At 35.3% G+C, this 24,788-nt stretch overlaps 2 protein-coding genes across 2 annotated transcripts in view; one reads left to right on the forward strand and one right to left on the reverse strand.

Moving 5' to 3' along the window:
* Positions 1-22,718, forward strand: part of LOC145688315 (uncharacterized) — a 37,768-nt gene extending 15,050 nt beyond the window's left edge. The window contains exons 2-4 of the mRNA XM_081762355.1: positions 5,583-5,738; positions 9,594-9,731; positions 19,567-22,718. Of these exons, the coding sequence (XP_081618481.1) occupies positions 5,583-5,738; positions 9,594-9,731; positions 19,567-22,329 (3,057 nt within the window). The 3' untranslated portion in view covers positions 22,330-22,718. The remainder of the gene's footprint in view (positions 1-5,582; positions 5,739-9,593; positions 9,732-19,566) is intronic.
* The window catches only part of LOC145688316 (mitochondrial carnitine/acylcarnitine carrier protein-like), a 109,232-nt gene that overhangs the window by 45,338 nt on the left and 39,106 nt on the right, over positions 1-24,788 (reverse strand). The window lies entirely within an intron of this gene.

A 24,788-nucleotide genomic window follows, 5' to 3' on the forward strand; every position in this document is an offset into this window, starting at 1 on the left:
AAAAAATCTGAAATATGCAAATGGAAGTTTAGTTCATATGTAAACACGACATGTTAGGAGATGTATGTGAATACATACACACCACGATAAACATATAGCACGAGAAAAAAGACAAAAAAATGTCGTTTCAAACGTGTTTTACTGTCAATGGCAACACTACACAATAGTACATTACAAACTACACCCATTCCATGCCATCAGGAGCAGTGTTGTAAAATTCCCGGAAATTTTGAATCTGTTGGTAAAAATCTATTTTCCGGTTTCTTTCCAGAAAAATGGGAAAAATAACAAAAATCTTTGTATTAGGTTAAATTTAATAGTTATAAGTTTATTTTCGAAAGCGTGGAAAATGTAAGTTGAGAAATTTTAATATTGCGATTTTTTTAAAAAAAAAAACATTCAAAAATAAAACTGTTGTAACTATTCTTGAAAATTAAAAGTCTGCACTTATTTCCTTATGTGCTTATTACTCGTTTCTTCGTGGATGTGCGTTAATGGAGAAACTATTCCAGTTACATACAGGTCTACCATCATTAAGCACTTCTCTTGCAACAAATAGACCGCTTGGATGAAACTGAGTTGTTAATGGGCTCTTTGATTTGGTGATTTTTTTAAATTTAAAAAAAATACTTCTTAAGAAAGAGAGCAGTAGGCAAATTTCACCAATACTTGTGCACTAAATAATATGTTTACTATTATTTAATATTCTAATATAGACTTTTATATAAACATTATTTACACAATTTTGTACGCAAATAAATGCCTGTTTTCTGGTGTGACTAATCTATATATATAAAAATGAAAGTGACTATATTTGTAACTCAACAAATCTTGAACCACCATACCGATCTCGATAAAAATTTTCAACATAGATGAGGTTCGTGCCTGGGATGGTTTTTATCATTTCACTTGAAGGTCCAACTTGGAGGAAAGAAGAGGGATATATATTAAAAATGACTGATGTTACTGTCGGATCCACAGTTTTCGGGGTTGCTGAGACGAACAGTGACAATTCCGATGCCGCTTAAATCCAAATTCGGCACTCCAACTTGGGGGAAGGGGGAGATATATAAAAATGATCGATATTAGTGTCGAATCCATAGTTTTCGGGACCGCTGAAACGAACAGTGACACTTTCGATACCATTTAAATCCAAATTCAGGCCCGCAACTTAGGGAAGGAAGGAGGAAGGGGATCTCTCTCTCTATTATATATATATATATATATATATATATATATATATATATATATATATATATATATAGGGTGTTTCAAAACAACACCGACAACGTTTGGGAGGTGATTCCTGACACCAAGATAAGACCAAAGTATAGACCAACCTGGATGCACAAATGCTTCCTTTCGGAGTTACAGGCTACCAAAAACATGAAAAAATGAATTTAAAGGTCCATAGTTCCAAAACTATGGTACTACCGTAGTCGGGTAAAGACTTCACTTAGCAACTAGCATGTACCCTATCCAAGTATCCAAATTTGAGGATCCTGAGGCACTTTCGCAACAATGTTTATAGAGGTAGTTTGACTATGGGCATATAATTTGAAGTACTCACCAACTACCTACATAAAAATTGTTGCAGAGGTAAGGCAGGATTCTGGTACTTGGATAGGGAACATACTAGTTCCTAAGTAGGGGCCGCGGTGTCTCAGTGGTAGAGCGTTCATCTCTGGTGTATGGGGTCCCGGGTTCAAACCCTGCTCCCACCAAGTGAACTTTGTGGTGAACAAGCACCGTGTGCGTGAGTTTCCTCGGGGTTCTCCCGTTTCCTCCCACTTTCTTCACTCCACCATTTCATTCATTTTTCATAATCACCGTCTCCTTTAGCCTAACTGGCATAACCGGGGGACGTAAAACTCAAAAATTTCATTTCATTTCATTTTTAGTTCCTAAGTGAAGTCTTGATCCGACTACGGTAGTTCCGATAGTTTTGGAGCTATGAACTTTTAAAGTTCATTTTTTTCATGTTTTCAGCAGCTTATAACTCCGAAAGGAAGCATTTGTGCACCCAGATTGGTCTATACTTTTTGTTTTATGTTGGTGTCAGGAATCACCTCCCAAACGTTGTCGGTGTTGTTTTGAAACACCCTATATATAAAAATGATTCAAAATGACATAATTTTCGGGGTCGCTGAGCTGAACAATGACACTTTCGATGCCGTTTAAATCCAAATTTATCCCCGCAAATTGGGAGAGATATATAAAAATGATGCAAAATTGTCCATATTAGTGCCGAATCCATACTTTTCGGGGTCGCGGGGATGAACAGTGACACTTTGATGCCGTTTAGATCCAAATTTACGCCAGCAACTTGGGTAGGAAGAGAGATATAAAAATTATCGAAAATAACCGATATTAGCGTCGAATGCATAGTTTCTGTAGTCGCTGAAATGGACAGTAATACTTCCGATGGCGTTTAAATCCAAATTTAGCGCCGCAACTTAGGAGAGGGAAAAGGGGTAGATATATAAAAATGATCGAAAATGGCCGATATTGGTGTTGAATCCATAGTTTTCTGGGCCGCTGATATGAAGAGTAACACTTCCGATGGCGTTTAAATCCAAATTCAGCCTATTAGTACTCCTAAAAGGGGAGGGTGACATGTAAAAGTAACTGAAAATGACCGATACCAGTGTCGAAAGGTCCCTAAGTTCATTGGTGACAGTTTGGGACCCTTAGTCCAAAGTGAAACGTATTGTCTCCGTGCAAAGAACGGGTATTCTGCTAGTCTTTAATAATAACGAACAAAAGTTTCATGTTAAATTTTTAAATATATATATATATATATATTTCTCGTTGCTCAAATTTACACACTTGTGCGGTGTGTGTTTGTGTGTGTGTAAATAAGATCATATCTCTTTCTGAATTATTCGAAAAACATATAAATACTAAAGAGGGATTTTTACCAGAAATCAGAAAACTAAAAAGTAAAATTAAAACTTGTAGCTTTAAGTATTTTTCCTGCCAGCGAAATACATTGTATCTATGCTGCAGACACGTTACAATAAGTAAGATTAGCATCAAGCGAAAAAATAGTTTTTAAATTATATTTTTTAGCTTTTGTCAATATTTCCGAACAAAATATTTTTCTCTAATGGGTTTAAAATTTCCGAAAATTTTACACAGCACAAGGAAGGTACGTATCTCTATAAAATACATATTCGATTTTAACATACCGGTATTAATTAAAATGATTCTGGCCCCCGTTATTTTAACATTTTCCTGCCATAAAGCGGGAACTTCATAAGATTGCTTAATACGATTTAAATGCGCCTATATTAATTAATTTAACTAGGATTATATTTTAGTATCTTCTGTAGCCATAACTGCATTTTATTACGGTGCTAACTTTAAAGGAGTGGTGCATATATATATATATATATATATATATATATATATATATATATATATATTTGTTGCCACAAATTTTCCCTATTTTAATACAAGAAACGTAAGTACTCAATGATCTTAATTGTAAACTAGTAAATATAAAATAGGTTTCATTTTAAAAGCATAATGTAGTAAAATATTCGAAAATTTCAATTTTTCCCAAATTTTCCGTTTTTTTTTTCAAGTTCTGGAAAAAACGGTAAAAAACTTTTTTAACTCAAAATTTCCAGTTTTTTTTTTTCAAGCCTTCATAACACTACTCACGAGTCTTCCCAAGACTCCACAAGATGGCAAGGACTCTAAGATGCCAGAAGTACGTGTTTCTGTGCTGTACCATTGTGTACTGTTACAACTGACAGTGAAACACGTATGAAACTACAAAAAAAAAAAAAAAAAAAAAAAAAAAAAAAAAAAAAAAAAAAAATTCGTGCTATATCTTTATGGTGGTGAGTGTGTTAATCCATCTCCCTACATGTAATGTTTACATATGAACTAGCCTTCCATTAGTATATTTCAGATTTTTTTTAGTCGTTACCATTTTCGAGAAAAAAATAGTTGCCATGACTTTCCTGCAATGACACTCGTTTATATATATATATATATATATATATATATATATATATATATATCCAGGGGCGGATCCAGGATATGATCAAGGGAGGGGCTAAACCATATTTTGCCGTTTTAACCAGTGTAAAGCAGGATTGAAGTCTATTTTATTCAGTGTATACCTGAGCGTCAAGGGGGGGCATAGCCCCCCTGGATCCGCCACTGTATATATATATATATAGGGTGATTCTTTATAGGGTTTACAACTTCAATTCCTTATAATTCTTTATTGGAACCACATACAGACTTGGTCTATATGTCATTACACTGCAAAACATTTCAAGTTTGACTCACGTAGTGAGTAGTTGCGAAGTTGACCACACACGGCGCCATCGGTTAGTCGTTTAATTTCTATATATAATCACGATAGAAAATATCTACATAATGATAGACTTCATCCCAGACCCGATCGTCACCTATGTTGAAAATTTGATTGAGATTGGTTGGGTGGTTCAAGAGTTAATTACTCACGAACACAGTCAGTTTTATTTTTATATATATATTGATTTTATATATCCCCCTTCCCCTCTCCTACGTTGCTCTGTCAAAGTGAAATGATTTTAAAAAATCCCAGGTACGAACCTCATGTGTTGAAAATTTGATCGAGATCGGTCGGGTGGTTCAAGAGATTAAGAGTCACAAACATAGTCACTTTCAATTTATATATATATATATATAGATAGATAGATAGATATAGATAGATAGATTAAATTTTAGTATATTGTTATATAACGCATTATCATATTATTGCTCTTATTTTGTTTTTTGGTGTATAAACAAGTTTATTAATATCTTAATATACTACGTAATACTATTATAACATAACATTCTTTTTAATTATTAGTATAAATTGAGATACGCTTGCATATAACATTACATGAGTATTGAAAATTTTATAAATTGATTGCATATGAGAGAGCGCTCGCCATGTTTTTTTTTTTTTTTTTTTTTTGCCTTTTTAGTCATGCATTTTTTTAAAAAAAAGTATTTTTCTTTACAACAGAATTTCAAAATTTTATTACGATTTTTTTTATACGATTTGTTTCATTAATAAATAACTAATATGAGAATTATCTACTGCAGAAAGACTTGGATATTATTAAGCATGTGATCTAAAAACAACTTACTAATATGAAATATGAAAGAAGTAAATATCGTCATACAAAAAACAAAACCCAATACTTATTAGAAAATACATAGTCAATGGCGTATCATTACAGATAGCTAAATAAATTAAAGATTGAGCCACTATGTTTTATAGACATGAAATTTCGCAGTAACATTAACGCTATACTACACAGAAGAACAAAAAGTTTATTCAAACAATTGCCTGAATTTAAAACTGGCAGTTTATATTCAATGTACATACTTAAAGGTGTCTTTAATATAGAAATTTGCAGTAATTAAGTCAGATACAGCAGAATTTGGTAGTTTGAAGTATAACACTCCTTGTTAGTACCCATACCGGACGAGGAAAATGCGATATAAAGTTTATCATCAGAATCTGCTTATCTTCTGTAACTTTATTTTCTTTAACAAAAATCTCTATACATGTCTCTCTCCCTTAGATCGGCCAGACCACAAATGACCAACAAACGTCATGCCCCAGCCTATGCACCTGTCACATGACGCTATTGAAGGATTTGCCAATGAGGCGATGGTTAAGAGAAGGAGCAACTAACAATGATAGTGAACCACTTCATGCTCATCATTACAATAATGAGGTAAAGAATTCATGTTATATTGATCAACCCTTTATTAAGTAGCTTTCTGATTAAGTAGCTTTATCTTTTCAATAATACTGAAGAAGTCGACAGTAATTTGATGAAACCGTTCGAAGCTATCTGTAATTTGTTAGGACGCTTCTGGTAGTTTTTAATACAATATGCGTCTATCGGCATCTTTAAGCCATGTGCTAATGTAAGGTGAATGATGAAAATCTTGTTGAACAAAGAAGGCGCAAACAAAGAAAAAAGTGAGAATTCAGAAGAAAACCCAAGCTCATGATGATGTCCATGATATACTCATATGCCCGAGATTGTATCAGAAACTCGTCATAGCGGAGGTGGATTAAATACTATGTATTATGTGTATATGAATAAACAGATGTCTTATGCGATTCTTTCATATACGGTGAAACATATTATACTTTAACGTCTAGTTTGTCGATTTGATGGTCTATGTAATGTCTCTTTTAGCAACACATTTATTTGATAGGTCCCTTTATTCACGGATAAAGGCAATAATTGGTCAAACCCTGCAACATTAATATAACCCATTTAAAACCATCTACTTTTTTTTTTTTTTTTTTTTTAATTTCAGAATTTCGTAATACTTTCAAAACTTATTGATTCTGACCTTTTTACAATATTTTGAGGATTTTAGTGCGCACATGATCTTTGTGCACGCGCAATTGCCTGTTCCTAATCGGAAACAGCGAGTTCGAATGGGGTAGTGAAGTTTAAGAAAGAAATTTCCGAGTCTTGAACAGTGGGCTTCAAGGAAATGGTTAATTCTGTGTCAGATGTACAGTCGATTTTAAACGAAGGATCGAAGAATTGGAATATGAAATGTGAATACAATTTACAGTTTCATTCTTTACAATTGAAGCATATTCTCGGATATTTTATATCAGATTTACATATTATAGTGGGCAGTACCTACTTCGTATGAAATAAGAGCGAACAGTGGATATCGAGAACAACTTTGCACTTAGAACACTGCAATCTTGCGATCTTTTTGCACTAAGCACACCTGGATTATTTAGTGTTTCCTACTATTTCATGATGGAGGCGATAGTAACGTACATGTACAGTCACTCTGCTTTCAACTGATTTCACACTTTTTGGAGGTCTCCCCATTCTGAGTCGCTGCGGGTATTTTTGTAAACATGTCAAGCAAACTTGAGTAAACCCCAAAAGATCTAGCTTCCCATCCACATGTAGTTTGGCTCATTTATGCAACTGCAATGCGTTGTTCATCCACACATTCAAAGGAAACATCGAAAATTGCCAGTACCACTTCTTTCCACGAATATTTATACTCATGTTTGATATAATTTCGTCTTGCGATCAACTCCGCCCATTGTACAAAACAACACAAGAAGGCTGATCCGAGTATGTTTTTTCTCAGGCTGAATCGGATGAATCTCTGCGTTAATGCAATCGTAACGATATTGTTATCGTGATAACGCATTAGAGTAGCACCTGATTCTTTCTCAGTAACTTGGTCATATGAACCTCACCACACTTTGTTCAACTACTTTGCATCTATCAAAGGAGCATTTTCTGTGCACGAATTGTCCCTGAGGAATTCATGCCTTTCTCTTCTAGCTTCTCCAACAGCCTAACGCTAGTGAAGTAGTTGTCAAAGAATACAATATATTCTTTGTCTGGTATTTTACTAAGAAGATTCATAACAACTAACCCCCCAACTCCAACTTCAAGTTGTGTATTACCTATTTTTGCTCCTTCATATAACTGGCACTATTCAAGATAACTTAAACGTGTGCACGAACTCCAAACTTTATATCCAAATTTAATTGGCTTTCCTGACATGTGCTGTTCTGCACCATAATGTCCAAACTAAGGAATCATTGATTCATCAACACAAATCTCAAAGTCATTTGGATAATATTTCTTTAATCTTTTATCTAATTTCTTGTACTAAGGCAGCACTTTGGCGAAACGACTGTTTTCCAAGTTATTGTTGTCACATTATGGTAATATCATGAATAAGCGCGGAATCGCTATTACCATATAGGAAATGTAATGAACTTTATTGTGTATCCTGTAATTACAAAAAAATGAACACAAATGCCCACCAGATTGTTCAGATAAATTAATTTTTACTGTCCTATTTAGTACCACTGTTTCCAAATGGTCAATACTTCACCATCCCACTCGCGCACGCTGTTCCCAAAAGGGAACATTCAAATTGAAAATCGAATACAGAAGCAAGCGTACACAACGATGTAACGAAGTAATAATATAATTATTCTTTCATGTTTACTATTCAATCGTAATAATTTACATTTCATATGAAAGTATAATTCAATTCAGTATTACTACCATTGTTTAGTGCTCATCGCGTTATCTAAAATCGAATTTTTGAGCCATGCCAATAGAAACAATAACGACTTCCCGAATCAAAACAAATGACACGCAAATGGACTGGTACCAGGTTCTTATTGTAAAAGAAGAAATAAATCTATAACAAATAATTCACTAAAAAAGGATAAAAAATAAATTGTTCCCATTTGGGAACAGCGGACATAAATGGGTTAAAGGGTGTTTTGGACGAGTTGTCAGTAGTAAAATGATTGGCCATGCACGATTTGTACTACATGGTGCACTTACATCTGTTGCATCCTTTAAAAAATCTAAAAACAATTCGAATATTGAATGTTTATTTACATGGATTACTTCTTAACACACTCCATACAAAGGTGCTGACTGCAGCGTCAGCCATCCTTATTGAACTTCGGACATCGCATGGCATATTTAGCAATTTACTAATAAATTTGGGGGCAAGTTAAATATATCTATCTGTGCCTTACATCGAAGTATCTGCTAATTTCTGTAATAAAACTAATTCTGATTCAACATTAAATGACTTAAAACAATTAGATTTCCTGAATCAAACAATTCAAATCACACCTATAATTAGTTTTTTGGAGAACAATTTAATCCAGCAAGAGATATGACATAAATAAATCAAGGCAATCTACTCACATAGAAAACGAGGCGTTGACTACGATAGTGAACTTTACACGATAAGGGTTAGAATCTTTTCCACACATGACTCTAATAATAATTTTTATATTTGTTACGATTTTCTATAAATACGTTCACCTTTCATATGTCTGAGATTGAGTAAGGTAGTGACCAACGCATTCTTGATAATTTTGGAAAAACAATGATCTATCCGCTGTAGGAATTCTGCAATGACGCTGACTGTTGATGTTTCAACACAGCTAACAATGAAATCTTTGTTCATAAATCTGTGATTTGAAATCGTCTGATTTCTCTTTATTTAAGTTAATGCCATCTTACAAATAACCTCCGAACCTAAGTACTTTGATATTGTTAAAAATTCAAATAAATATTTTATTAAAAATGAACCCATTATAATGCCACATGATATGATATATCATGTCAGAAATGGAAACCTTACAGACAAATAGATATATTCCATTACACAGGAAACGCCAGAATCATAAATTATCAATTTCGCACAAGTTTTCTTTTAAGATATATGCACAACTCAAGTTACTGCCACTCAAACAGATTTTAACTTCCAACACAAAGTAGATCCTAACACTAAGTTGTTTTATTGGTTAGGCACGGACTAAACGCACAAGACGACGTTATAACAACATTCAGGTAGAAATAAAAACAACAAAAATGTTGTGAACTTCATTATTGATCATGATACAACTCACTCCCAACAAAAGAAGAAAAAGAAAGGCTGTACTTCTTAATATGTTTATCATATTGTTTTAAATTGTTCTTTCTAAATAAGTATTTAAAATAATGATTTTCTCCCTAATATGAACTTGTGCTTGAATTTTCGTACAGGCAACATACGAAGAAGATCGCCGGAGGCCTCACAAATACAACGATGCTGAATACGAGCCACTGAAAACTGCAACATGTGTTCTTCAACGAGGTGTTGAACCCGAAACTAGTTTCAGCCAATTGTCTGCTGATATTCAGGTAAGTGGTTCCATTCCGGGTTTGTTTCTAAAATTACTCATTTATTCCTATTTATATATCCTAAAATTTACAACGAATGTTTCTCAACTGTAAAAAGAGCTCAGAAAAAAAAATGAAATCTTTAAGCCTTACGTCCTCGGTTATGCCGGCTAGGCTAAAGGAGACGGTGATGATGAGAAATGAATGAAAAAAGTGGGAGGAATCGGGAGAACCCCAGGAGGGTTCTCGGAGGGAAACGGAAACCCACGCACACGGTGTTTGTCCACCACAACGTTCATTTGGCGCGAGATGGGATCGAAATAAGGACCCCATGCACTAGAGGTGTACACTCTACCACTGAGCCACCGCGCCCCCCTCAGAAAATTCGAAAACTATATTCAGTGGATACCTTTAAGGTATAAGTTTCTGAAAATTTTTATCTGCTAATGGCTATAAATATCAAAGATATCAAACTTTGGTGGCACATTACGTACTATATGGGCCACAAGCTTTATTTCTAATATTATAAGAAACGCATTGTTAGAACTCCCTCGTGGCTAAAAGTCAGAGTTCGCATCTTTGGCGCTGGAAACTCGGGTTCGATTCCTGATGGTAGCTCATATGGTTTGAATTTCATGTTAAGCTGGAGAAGTATGTCTCACATGGCCTCAATGTTGCAAAGGGACGTAAAGTTCAAACCACGTTACCAAATGTAGTATTGCCAACTTGGTAAACAGAATTTTATTTCAAATAATGCTACACCTGGAATAATTCTTGGAATGGCGTAGGAATAGTTCTTGGAAAGCGCTTAAAGGAGAAGGTAGTGAAAGTAGAATTTATTGATGATAGAGTTATGATGTTAAGACTTAAAGGGAAAACGAAGGATCTAGTGGTGATACAGACATATGCACCGACGACTTCGCATGCAAATGAAGAAGTAGACGAAAATTATGAGAAAATAGAAGAAATTATAGATAGGGAGAAGAAGGGTGCATGCGTAATTTTAATGGGAGATTTCAATGCAGTTGTGGGAGAAAAACAGGAAGGCAGTATCGTAGGCAAATATGGTTTAGGCGAAAGAAATGAAAGGGGAGAGGGACTGGTGAATTTCTGTAGACAGAATTCACTAGTAATTGGGAACACTTGGTTCAATCAGCACAAGAGAAGAAGATATACATGGAAATCACCAATAGACGGCGGAAGATATCAGATAGACTATGTTATGATTCAGGACAGGTATCGGAATAGCTTAAAGAACGCGAAGACCCTTCCCGGGGCTGATATTTTCTCTGATCATAATCTTGTGCTAGCCGAAGTAGATATTCAACTGAAAAATGTAGGCAGAAGAAAAGTAGGTAACAAAGTGTTGAATACTGAAAAGTTGAAAAACGAGGAAATAAGAAATCTTTTCGCTGAAAAATTCGAAGAAAAATGTTCAAATGTGGAAAGGATAGGCGCAGGTAGTAACGCACGGTGGAAACATATTAAACGTTGCTTACAGCAGGCTGCAGAAGAAGCAGTAGGTTACCGCGAACACAAAACTGCTAAGAAACCATGGGTTACAGAGCAGATGTTGCAGAAAATGAGGGAGAGGAAGATGTGGAAACAGGTGGATACAGAAGAGGGCACAAAGATGTACAGAAAGTTAAATAATGAATTACGAAGAGAAACAGACAAAGCGAGGGAAGAGTTTTACAAAAGAAAATGCGAGGACATAGAAGAATTAGAAAGAGTTGGGAAATATGAGGAAATGTACAAGGAGGTGAAATCTATGGAATTTCGGAGGAAACAAGGGAGTATCATGATGGCAGTAGAAAATAAGAATGGGAAGGTAGTCAGCGAGAGAAATGAGGTCATAGGAAGGTGGAAAGAATACGTTGAAGACTTATATGAGAGTAGGGATAGACCGTGTAGCCTAAATGTTGAAGTAGAAAATCAAGTAGGCGAGGATGATAAAGGATTTAGTATTCTTAGGGATGAGTTTGAAAAGGCTATATCCGAGATTAGGAATGGAAAGGCAACAGGAATAGATAACATACCAATTGAATTCATTAAAAATAGAGGAGACAAGGGAAAGAAAGAATTGTGGCGACTATGCAATGAAATATATGAAACAGGAGAATGGCCAAGAGACTTTCTGAAAATGATCATGATACCGATGGCTAAGAAATCGAACCCAAAGAGATGTGAGGATTATAGCACTATTAGTCTTATATCTCATGCAGCTAAAATTCTGCTCCGAATACTGAACAAAAGGTTATATGGAAGAACAAATAAAGATGTTGAGGAGGAGCAGTTCGGGTTCAGAAGAGGCAAGGGCACAAGAGATGCTATTGGATTATTAAAGGTGATCGGTGAAAGATTTATAGAAAAAGGGAAAGAGGTGTATGTTGTATTTATTGATCTAGAAAAGGCTTTTGACCGCGTGAATTGGGAATTGTTGTTGGGAGTTCTAACAAAGATAGGGTTGGAATGGAAAGATAGAAGACTCATAAGAAACTTATACATGAACCAACAAGTAAGTGTTAGGATAGGGGAAGAACTGACGGAAGAGAGTGCAATTGGAAGGGGAGTTCGACAAGGATGCTGCCTCTCGCCAACACTATTTAATATCTATCTAGAAGAGATAGTGAAAAAGAGTCTACATGATGATGATGGCATTTCGGTAGGAGGTAGAATGATTAGATGCATAAGATTTGCAGACGATATGGCCCTTGTTGCAGAATCTGAAAAAAAAAAAAAAATCAATAAAATGTTAGAAAAAATGAGAAGGGGCTTTGAAGAATATGGGATGAAAATAAATGTTAGAAAGACAAAAGCCATGGTGATTGGAACAAAGGGGTCTGTGTCAAATATAAAAGTAGGAGGGGAGAAAATAGAACAAGTGAATAGTTTTCGATACCTGGGTAGTATTCTTAGTAATGACATGAAATGCGAACGTGAAATAAAAGCAAGGATAGGAATGGCGAAAGAAGGCTTTAAAAGAAAGAAAAGTCTGTTTTGTGGGACCTTGAACAAAGAGTTGAGAAAAAGACTCATAAAATGCTTCGTGTGGAGTGTTGTGCTGTATGGGGCGGAAACGTGGACATTGCGTAAGGGTGACGAAAATCGACTGGAAGCCTTCGAAATGTGGGTGTGGAGAAGAATGGAAAGAGTTAGTTGGGTCGAGCGGAAAACGAATGAGAGAGTGTTAGAAATGGTGAGTGAGAAAAGAACACTTTTAGATATTATTAGGAAGAGGAAGAGAAACTGGTTGGGACATTGCCTAAGAAGAGATTGTATCATGAGGGACGTCCTAGAGGGTATGGTGGCGGGAAAGAGAGGGAGGGGGCGAAGGAGACTACAATTAATGGATGATATTAAAACAGAAAGATCATACGCGAAGACGAAAAGTTTAGCGGAGGACCGTGGAGCATGGAAGCTTCTCAGCTGCGGCAAGTGACCTGCCAATAAAGGCAGAATACCTATGATGATGATGACACCTGGAAGCTAACCATATATCCACACTGTACACAAACTTGAAAACTTACTGATATTAGTGATTCTAAATTTTTTTCTTTCCTTATCGCCTGATTTTATGGTTAATTTTTCTAATCCCTGGCATGTTCCTTGTACTTATGGAAATTTCACATTTATCAAACTGTCAGATTAGAATAATTATTTGCAAAATTATCAAAAGGTAAGTTTACATTCTGCCAATACTGATTTGTCAGTCTATGCACTTTTCTTAGCGAGGTTAACATGATGCTCTTAGAAACTACTATAATCCAGTTCTATTAGTTCTTCTCATATACCCCAATCTCTGGGCTATTACCTAGTGTTTCTCTCAAGATTCTTCAATACTGCTTCGTGTAAGAGAGATACGTATACGTTGTTTACTGTTAAGCAGATATTGTGAATAGATAAAAAATAAATGTTACCATTTGAAAACAAATAACTACTGCTGAGTTGGCAACACCGCATTACGCATGCCCTTCATGCTAGCACTTGTGAGTAGCCCGTACAGCATGTAATATGCCAACAAATTTACTCGTTTATTGCTCATATGCAAGATATTTTAATTTACTTTTTAAAAAGAACAAATTATCTGGATTCATGGTCTAGACATCCTTCATGGTCATGGTCAATTGCAGCTACAACTCTGCAAAGTCTACTAAATTCACTTTTTCCATTTTTTTTTCCAAAATTGTTTTACAGTTGGGAAATATTTCTTGTTAGTTGCTACCAACATTGTAAAGAACTTAGAAATTCATTATTAATTAATCTCTTCTCTATTTGGGCCATGGTGGCTCAGTGGTAGAGCGTTCAGCTCTGTGTGTGGGGTCCGTGGTTAGATCCCAGCTCGCGTCAAATGGACTTTGTGGTGGACAAACACCGTAGGCGTGGATTTTCTTGCGGTTCTCTTGTTTCCTCCCACTTTCTTCACTTCACCATATCTTACGTTTCTCATTTTCATCGTCTCCTTTAGCCTAGCTGGCATAAGCGTGGGACCTAAAACTTACAGATTTCATTTTCATTTTTCTTCTCTGATTATACTCAAAATATTTTTGAGGAATTATGATGAAAAAAGAAAAAAAAACGTTGGGAGAAAAATCCAATTAACTACAAGAGAGTTGTTACGTATTTGTTACACTTTTAATGTTTAGAAGTAATATCATTGAAGCTCCCTTTGGCTTTTCTTGATAGAGAGTATTAGAAATAGGTATTAGCTTACTATTTTTGTCGCGATCAATTTAAGAATAAGTAGAAAGATTTTTCTATACGTTATGTTCTAACGTTAGCAGAAAGACGTTAGGCTCAACTATAGACAGTGACAAAACTAATATTAATTCCACCTGTTCTACCATATTTCGAAAATTTGAGGAAATTAAACAAAATTCAAGAAGGAAACCATTTCTGCCCATACTTTAGTTGCAGCTGTCCGATAGATAAAGTATTCTAACAATTTGTATAAACATTGTAAATCTTTCTATATTCAATGCTATTATTGGGTACGTGAGAAAGTTCGACCTGTTTTTTGATAAACACACGTGCTAACAACACAAACTGTAACTCACCTATCGACGACTTTTTGCCATCTGTTGATTAGAGATGAATCCCAGGCTGGAGGTTTGGAGTCAAAGAAGTGATGTAAAAAAACAGTTTCCATAGCCTCCACATCATCAAAGATTTTCGAAATGAAAAAGTTCTGTAACGCGTGAAACAAGTGATAATGGGTAAGAGCTACCACTGTCCAACTATTCACAACAGAAGATACAGATATTTACCAATTTAATGGAAACACCTGGAAAGTGTGCAACTTACCAGATTGATATAACGTTGGACCACCTTTTGCACTCAGATCAGCTCTGATGTGACGTGGAATGAAGTCATAGAGGTAGTGAATGGTAACAAGTGGAATATAACACCATTCCGCATAGTGCATTACTCGGTTCCGTAAGAGAGGATGGAGGCGGATACCTGTGTGATTTGTGTCTCCGAAACGGACCACCTGTGTTCAATTATGTTCAAATTCGGGGAATTTAACGGGCTATGGGACGTGTTCAACTTCATCCCGATATTCCTCGAACCGGGCTGCAACAGTACCAGTTCCAACTGTGTGAATCGACTCATTATCATCTTGGAATATGGCGTCAATGCCTGGAAACAACATCTGGACCACAAGACGCACATGGTTCCCTAAAATGGTGACAATCACTGACAGCGACAAGATTGGTAGTCGTGAACACAGAACCCACTGGAAACCAGGCTACTGAGGCCCACATCATCACAGAGCCGCCGCTATGTTCCACCAGAGATCCTACTCAAACTAAATAATCAAAACCATGGGGTTTTCTCGGTTTGCTGTCCATTTTTTTTTTTTTTTTTTTTTTTTTAATTTCAAAGAAGGAAAGTTCATTTAAAAGAAACTTAAGTGACCACACAACGAGAATAATAGCCGCCCGGGACCGACCCTCTCCCCAGCTTTTAAATTTGATGTATCTCCAAAGTACAGTTCTGCGCCTCAAAAAGGCTTTTATTTTCTTCTGATTTTTAAGGTTTGATAACGAAATTCACGGTTTGTTCAAGGTTTTTCTTATGGTACACGAAATGATATGGTATGGTGGCTTATTCACGGTTTTTAGGGTTGGTTGGATGTCTTGTTCACGGTTGGGTGAAGACACCTGCGGATCATACATTTCTTTGAGTGTCCGCCACACATGAACACGGTCCGTGGTTTGAAATAAGATGAGGGACGACTTATCCGAACATATCACGTGTTTCCAGGCATCAGACGTCATTCTCGACACGAGCCGCGGGAAGTGTGGTTAAATTCCTCCGATACTTGCACTATCACGCTCGCACCATACAACTGAGCAACAATTATTTGTTCTCTTAGGAAATCAGAGAGGTCATCCATTTTATACTATCACCATCTACTCAATTCACTGCACACTACCGTTCTACTTCTTCTCACGTAGTACGGAGTGTGCCCTAACACTACCACCAACACCCCTGCGCTGCATTCAACGCTTGACTCTTATCAACTGAGACATCTGACTCTCCCCATCTTGAGATGTTCCTCTAAATTTATACGGATCTGTAGAATCAATGGCTTGATTAGAATCCAGGATTTACAGTGAATTAATCCTTTGACACCCTACCACACACTTAACAACACCATCTTGGGATGAAGTTCTGGTATGGACATAAATGGCTGTTTAGAAACGCGACACTCAGTTATCCGACGCTTTGTGTTTTGAAATATAACTCATTTCTCATCATCTGTAACTATATCAGCATAGCACGAACTCGTAATTATTTATTATTATTATTATTATTATTATTATTATTATTATTATTATTATTATTATTTTACCGGGAAAGCACGGAAACACAAATTGCAACTCGCTCCTCTTGTTGAGATGCACTCCCATGACATCAAATTCTGCTAACTTTGTAGTGAAACCCAGCGCGTGCGCAATATCTATTGTATTATATTTTTCAAGGTAAAGTAACAAACGGTGCTGCATTGCTGATTCAATAATTTTTGAGAAAGGTGATAGTAAGGCTATAGGCCTATAGTTATCTACCTTATGCTTGTCATCTTTTTAATGGATTGGCTTAACTTTAGCTAACAAACTTTTCGGGAAATTTCCCTGAAGTAAAGGAAAGATTTATAAGGTGCGTAAGTGGTACTTCGATATAAGCCGAACTGTTTTTCAATATAACAATTGGGATATCGTCAAAACCTACTGACCATTTATTCTTTTGCTTAGAAATTAGGTTTGCCACTTCACTAGGTGTTACTGGTTAAAGAACATTGTATTCTGCATTCTTTTACGTGTATTCCTCATTCTCACTTGTGTATTTGTATCATTTTTGCTTCCGATGTTTATAAAGTAGTATTCATGACATTTGCAACTGATTGTGGGTCTGTTATTTTTGTGTTTCCTGAAAGCAATTCAAGGTTTATATTTTCACTGTGAGGTGTTTTATTATTTGTTTCACTTTTAACTATTTGCCACAGTGTTTTTGTTTTACTTTTCGAGCACTGTATTCTTTTGTCTAGTTCCGTTCTTTTTGCTATTTCAGGGCTCATAGTGGTCTGGTCTCTTGTAAATAGTTGAAAAGTGACCAAAAGTACACGAAAAGGTGACCAAAAACTCATCATGCCCCCTTTTTCCATTGTCAATTTCTCCATCACCCCTCTTTTTTTGTTGTTTTGTTTCATCTTTTCTTCTTTACTTCTTTTTGAGCTGCCTCCTTTCTTAGGTTTTCTAAGTATGCTTTGTAGTTACGGTAAGCAGGCTTAGCAGATGTAAGAAGCTTCTGAGTAAGTGGAACCAGTTCTGGCCTATTTCCAAATTTCTTTATCCGAGACATTAGATTTAAGTTAGCATTGAGAGTTCTCAAAGCTGTGAAATATTCAAATTCATCACCTACTCTAAAGAAGAACATACAAGAAGCATAACAGAAGACGAACATGATGAACCACACAAACATACACACACACAACGTTGAGCGGAGCGTTAACGATTACGAGAGAAAACTAAAAGACTATTATGATAGAAGAAAGAACAGACACAGAAGGGTTCTCAACCAAACCTTGAGAGCTTAAGCATTACCAACTATCCACTGTGCTTTAGAAAGAATAAAAGCTGAAGTGAAAATAAAGCTGACTGTTTCACATGTGGCAGCAAGTACTGAAACTTTCAGAAGAGTAATGAGTAACAAGTTTCTGTCTTTATCCATTTATTTTTATATTTTTCTTAGAAAACTGCCAATGCAAAACATAAATCACACGAAAAAGTCACTTTACCTCCCAAAAAAAGTAACTTTTAGTGACTAATTTGAAAAGAAGTAACTTTTAGTGACCAACCTGAAAATAAGTAACTTTTAGTTAAAAAAGTGACTCGCTATGAGCCCTGCTATTTTATCACCTGTTTGTATATGCGTTTGTAATTCGCATAATACCTATCTAGTTGTGCATTTAATGGGTCTCGCTTAACTAATACCGCTAATTCCCTCATTATCTTACTAGATTTCTTTATTCCTAAAGTGATCCACGGTTTATGATTACGTATACAGATTTTTTGTGAATGTTACGTTGTAGTAGTAGCTGTATGTGTTTAGGAAGTTTTCCCAGGCTGTGTCTAGTGTATTTTGAGTGTATGTATCCTCCCAAGATTCCCCATTTAAAAGATAGTTAAAATAATTTATATTTTCTTGAGTGAACTTTCTTTTTGTAATAGTTCTGGGTACTCTATTTGTATTACAAATACTTAAATTTTGAATGTTAAAGACTTGAGCTTCCTGGTCGGAATATCCCGTATTAATGACTTTCACGGAATATTCTAGTTCATCTTCATTTAGCAACATTTGATCTATTGCGCTTTTTGTTGTCCGTGTTATTCTGTTTTTTTTTTTTTTTTTTTTTTTTTTTTTTTACTACTGGTGTTTGATTGTGTGTGTCGAGGAGAAGCCGTACGTTTGTGTCTATTTCATTTGTTAGAAAATTTAGATTTAAGTCACCTATTACTATTATATCTGATAAAGTCAGTGATAAACTACCGAAACTTTAAAGCAAGTTATTATTAATATTATAGTTAGTGTTTGATCAGATTTTATTATTTATGCAGTCACAAGCTTGGTGAAACAATTCAGTTTTACCAAGCACCTTAAAACTGAATACGTAATGTGATTTTTTTAAAATTTACACATAAGGTTACATATATTTATCATAAGTGGGTTTAGCACAATGAACAGTGTGAGCGAATTCGTGTTAACCCTTTAAGCCATTTGTAACCATTTGGATACGTAGTTTTCGTAGGCATCCATTACTTTAACGAAACAGTGTGTCTATCAAACATCAGCAGGAAGTGTGTCTAAATGAACTCAATGTGCAAGAACGCCAATCAAATGTTTCGTTAAAGTAATGGATGCCTACGAAAACTACGTATCCAAATGGTTACAAATGACTTAAAGGGTTAAGCACACAGATTCTTACACTATTCACGTTTTAACTACGCCTGTTATCCATTCTAATCCTCTCCAAATTCCAAATTCATATTTATTACTTCTTCATTGGCTTTAGTATGAAGTAATGAAAATCTCACCGTTTTCAGGTGAGAAAACAAAACAAATAAATGGAGAGTGGCTCTTACATCTTTCCTTGCGTATGATTCCGAAACACAATACTTTGAGATTTTATAATATTTAAGCTGTATTAAATCTCTCTCTTACTATAGTCTCCAATTTATAATACATGTCGATTTAGAGATTATAATCCACATTTTGCAAACTTGAAATTTGTAATCCAAAGTAATTTAATTCCTCCCAATACAACTGAAGGCACTATTTTTTTCTCTCGCAGGTTCTCACATTTCTACAAGCACCCGATTCTGGTCACATCCTATTAGAAGCTGGTCTCTTTGAACGATTTCGCAATCTGGTTGCACTGGAAATCCAAGGTTTCCATGGGAATGATGTATTACATCACATCGTAACTAGTCAAGGTTCAAATCTCAACTACGCTAGCGAAGATCCATATTATGGCCGAGTTGTATTAAAGAATGATGCTCTTTGGAGACTTCCTTCACTACTATACCTTAATTTGCAATACATAAGCTTACAAGGCGATCCTTCAATATTAAACTTCGAATCTAATGCTGACACCAACTACGTATCTAATGACATACTTCAATATCAATATTTCACACAAAAATCCGATACAAACAAGAAAAACCAAATTGACCAAAACCTTTTGCCGCAAAATCTTGTATTCCTAACACCTCAAAAAACTGAAGAGATAATACCCTACGACGTATACAAGAACAAAGCAAAAACATCGCCTTTCACATTTATTGGGCTTAGCAACCTTTTGTTCTTACGTGTGTTTAGATGTGGTCTGAAAGAAGTGACATCAGCTATGTTTGATAATCTCCAAAAGTTAGAATATCTCTCTTTGGAAGAAAATGAATTACTTTTTGTTCCTGATTTTACATTTTATGGCACACCTAATTTGAAAACTCTTTCTTTGGCTCATAATAAGATTTTAAATTTCCAGAGTACAGGACTGGCTGGACTTCTCGAGCTAGAGAAGTTAGATTTGACACATAATAATATATCACATCTTTCAGAGCTTTCTCTTCCACCTTTCCCTAAACTCAGGAAAGCCGATTTCAGGTACAATCCTATGGAAACAATTTTTCCAAGCACATTTGAGATTATGAACGCAACAGAAATCCTTCATATGGGTAGTCACGACATAGCTTTAAAATTGCAAAGAAATTCATTTCTTGGCCTCTCTTCTTTGAAAAAGCTTTACATATTTAACGTAAGCACCGAATTATTAGAAAGTGAGCTTTTAGAAGGAATGACAGAGTTGGAAGTATTAGAGATGCATGGCTTTATTCATACAATATCGTTCGACGCTTTTCTTACTGTTTCTAAGCTCGAGACTTTAGTACTAAGTAGATGTCATCTTCAAAAAATATCAATGGATGCGTTTTACGGTCTCTATAGTTTAACTCATCTCGATCTTTCTCACAACTTAATAGAAGAGATTCCTCCTGGTTTATTTGACCAGCAACAATCGCTGCGGGAACTACTCTTGAGCCATAACCGACTAACGAAATTACCTTTCGATATATTTAATAAAGTACCTGCTAAAATGATTCGTTTAGAGGGGAATCCATGGCACTGTAGCTGCGATATGAGAAACTGGAACCCTACTGCTATTAATAAAGTGAAGCAAACAAATGAAGGATTTTGCCAGTTCCAATACGATAAAGGAAGTATGTGCCATACACAACCTGTAACAAGATATGCGTATGAAAAGAGAGTGGCGCCACGATGCGAAACACCCGGTAAGTATAAAAACTGGAGCGTATTTGACGTTATGAGAAAAGAATTACGTTGTGGGAAGAGCGACAAGAAGAATAAAGATTATTTGAAGAGAAAGTATGAACAATATAATTTGACCAGCAATTATGAAAAACTAAGAAAACCCATCTCTGAGTCTGAAAATAAAAATGAGAAAGAAGAAATACATTTACCCGTAGAAAAATATCATCACGAACAGCAGAACACATCCCAGCAGATTTATGAAATGGATAGAGGTACTAATACACACAATCCTATATCCAATGATACACTAACTGAAATCAGTACACGCAAGTCTGTAATTTTAGGAGTTGTTTCTAGCACTGGTAACCCAGTGACTGAAGTTCCTCGAAATAAAAATACAAAAACTGACGAAGCAACAACGTACGCAGATATCTTTTCTCTACGTGAAAAAAATCAGATCGATGAGATGCACGAAAACAATACAGTTGTGACTGCAAAAATGAATTCAGATAAACTCCCTTATACAAAAATGTCATTCCTGTCAACAGAAGAAGAAACACCAATCCAAGTTCAAACGGAAAATACAAGCTCTGAAATATCTTCTGTTAATAACAACCTTACAATAAACATAAGCTCTACATTTCATCTATCAACTGACAGTAATGGAAAAGAAGAGAACACAGAACCCTCAACACCTTCTTCGCAGAAGCGTATACAACAACAAAAGACAGTTGCTGAAAACAAGAACCAAGCAACGTATCTATCCAATGAAAACCAACGATCTACAACTAAACTTGACGACGAAACACGACTATTCGTCGGCAGAACTACAATGAAGTCTGAACAAATTGACGAAAATAATCCTAAAGATACCAACACAACTTATTCTTTTCAAGTACAAGAATCAACTGCATCTGAGGACACGTCGAGTCGAGGTCAGGTAAAGCCACTGAAACAAAGTAAATCAGAGCTACGAGGAGAGAATCGGAATCTGCTACAAATGACTGGAAGACAAAACACAACCAACAACGCATTAAGCAAAAAAGAACGGGAGAAATTAGAAATACAGAAAAGAGAAAAAGAAAGGCGCGCAGAGAAAGAAAGATTCAGAGCCGAAAGGGAAAGGGCACACACAATATATGAAGGAACGAATCCTATTAAACTCTCAAAGAAATCATGGAAAATGGAGCAAGAACGACGGCGACTTGATAAGCTAAATAAATATAGACAATCGCACTCTCAAACGCGACAGCGTAATTCTACAACGACACTCACCACTTCAAAGTAATTCAGGAGGTAGATTAAATTCAAAAACCAAAGAATAACAGTGGTTGTTGCAGTTTTCTTTCTTTGTTATCTTTGATGTAGCTATATTTTTCCAGTTATTTTTCTACAAACTTCTAAAGCTCGTCAAAAGATTGTCACAGGAAATGATTATCTTTGGCAGAGAAACTCAAAGCAATTCCTCACAACTCAGTGTTACATTGTATAGTAATTATAGTTAAAATTTTGTTTATAGGCGCATTTGTATGTGATCAGCTCATATACTATAAAGTAATTTGTAGTTATATAGATGTAATAATTGGTTTGAACTTAATTCAACCATATTATAATCGAATTGTAAAATCCATTTGTCTGTAAAATTACATGAGTAAATTTTTTTATATAAAAATAAAAGATTTATCAATATTTCTATAAACAAATATATCAGGTAATATAGCATCTAGAGTTCTGTTTCACCTCAATTTACGAGAAGCACTTCAGTTCTCCTAATTAGTATCGATCATAGACGGAGATACTCGGGTAAAGCAGGGGGAAATTATTACACTCATTGTTCTGTACACAAAGTGCCCATAAACTGGCAATTAACTATAATTAAAGTAAATAACATCTGAAAACCAGTCTTTCCTGAAAGAATAATAGAAATCGTACTAAAAAGTCTTTTTTTTTTTTGTTTTAAAAAAAGTAATACTAAAAAGTACAAACAGATACATACAAAAATTATTTCATATGACTAGAAGTATATGAGAGTGCTCCCGATGCTTTTCTCTTTAGTCACGCATAAAAGATTTTTTAAAAGTAATTTTCTTGAAAACAATTATTTTATACATTTTGGTATGATTTATTTATGTTTTACTTTTAAGGAAAGCATGTTTTTAAAATGTTATTTTATTTTTATTCTCTACCTTTTAGTCATAATTAAATACATTTTCTACCCTTGTACAATTTTGCTTGTTTCCTTTCCAACATGCTTTCCGAGACGTGATCTCTTAAGACTATAATCTACCTGAGTGAGGGATTCAAAAAATTGCACAAAGAAGTTGTTTTATTGCGGTAAAATAAAGAAATCGTACTAAGACTAAAAAAGCGTTAGACGCTTTAAGTAGTTCGTTATAATCCATTATAATCAATCGCACCTAGCTTTTATAGTCTTAGAACAATTTCTTCATTTTACCCATAAAAGAATCTTCCTTTTTGTGTATTTTATGAATTATTTTTATTATTATTTTCTTATAGATGGGACTTAAACAGAATGTCACTATTCATCTCAACGACTCCGAGAACTATTGGTTAAACGAAATGCGTCCGCAGGAAATCGGAAGTTTTAGGGAATGCCAGCTCCACGTTTCCTCGTATTTGGAATAATGTGTTCTGCAATGTATTGTTCCACTGTATATTTCATGTTTTATACACATATAAACGTAAAATAATACATAGCACCACGCGTTATTCCGAACACAAAGAACCGTGGAGCTGATGTTCTCTAACACTTTCAACTTCCCGCTGACGTATCCCGTATTCACTGCTCTCAAGGCTTACCTTTTGCCTACTTTGGACCCACGTTTAAGTCAGAGCACATCTGAGAATTTTGTCGGAAGCATGTCTGGAAATTGTGCTCTGCAAGAAATTCCTTGCGCACAGATTGGACATTATTGAAATATGCATCTTTGGATGGTTTGTGTGAGACTTTCTTTACGCTTATATGGACCGCCACTCCACGGTTTCGCGTGTTCAACATAACGCGTGTTTCAATGTAGCTTTTCCACGCTTTTGGGAAGCCACGCTTTGAAACTGAATTTTTTCCACAGGTTTATATGAACTCTTTTTCCTACCTTGGTGTGAGGAATTACTTCCCAAACGTTGTCGGTGTTGTTTCGAAACACTCTATACATATGAGTCTGCGGAAAAATACCAACATCAAACTCTGGGAGGTGATTCCTTGTATCAAATGAAGAAAAACAGTTTTAATAAACATGGGTTAAAAAAAAAAAGGCCTTCTTTAAGAGATATTAACCACTAAAAAATTCGAAAAATCATGTTTTAAAACGCCCCAGTTTGAAAACGGATATATTGCAACCCGCTCATGGAAATACACAGGAAATAGTATGCATTCTATCTCAATAATCTTGTTTCAGAATCCTCCAGTACAGGCGTAATGAATTGTATAAAGCAAGTTAGGGTACGGGAATACAATTTAAGTAATGAGTACTCGTTGCGTAAGTGCCAGAGGCTTGTGAAATATAGATATGTAGATAGAACGAACGCACATTAGTTTCTATGTAATTACATGAATTGCTTGCGGTAAGACCTTTATTTTTCAAGTTGGGGATATTTGAACATGATTTTTCGCATTTTCGGCGATTAATAATTGAAAGAAGGCAGTTTTCGACCCATGTTTATTAGAACTTCACCGTTTTCTTTGATACAAAGAACCAACTACTTGAATTTGTGGTGTTATTTTTCTGA

Source organism: Thermobia domestica, chromosome 6, assembly GCF_964235325.1.
Source record: "Thermobia domestica chromosome 6, izTheDome1.hap1.1, whole genome shotgun sequence".
NCBI classification, from domain to species: Eukaryota; Metazoa; Arthropoda; class Insecta; order Zygentoma; family Lepismatidae; genus Thermobia; species Thermobia domestica.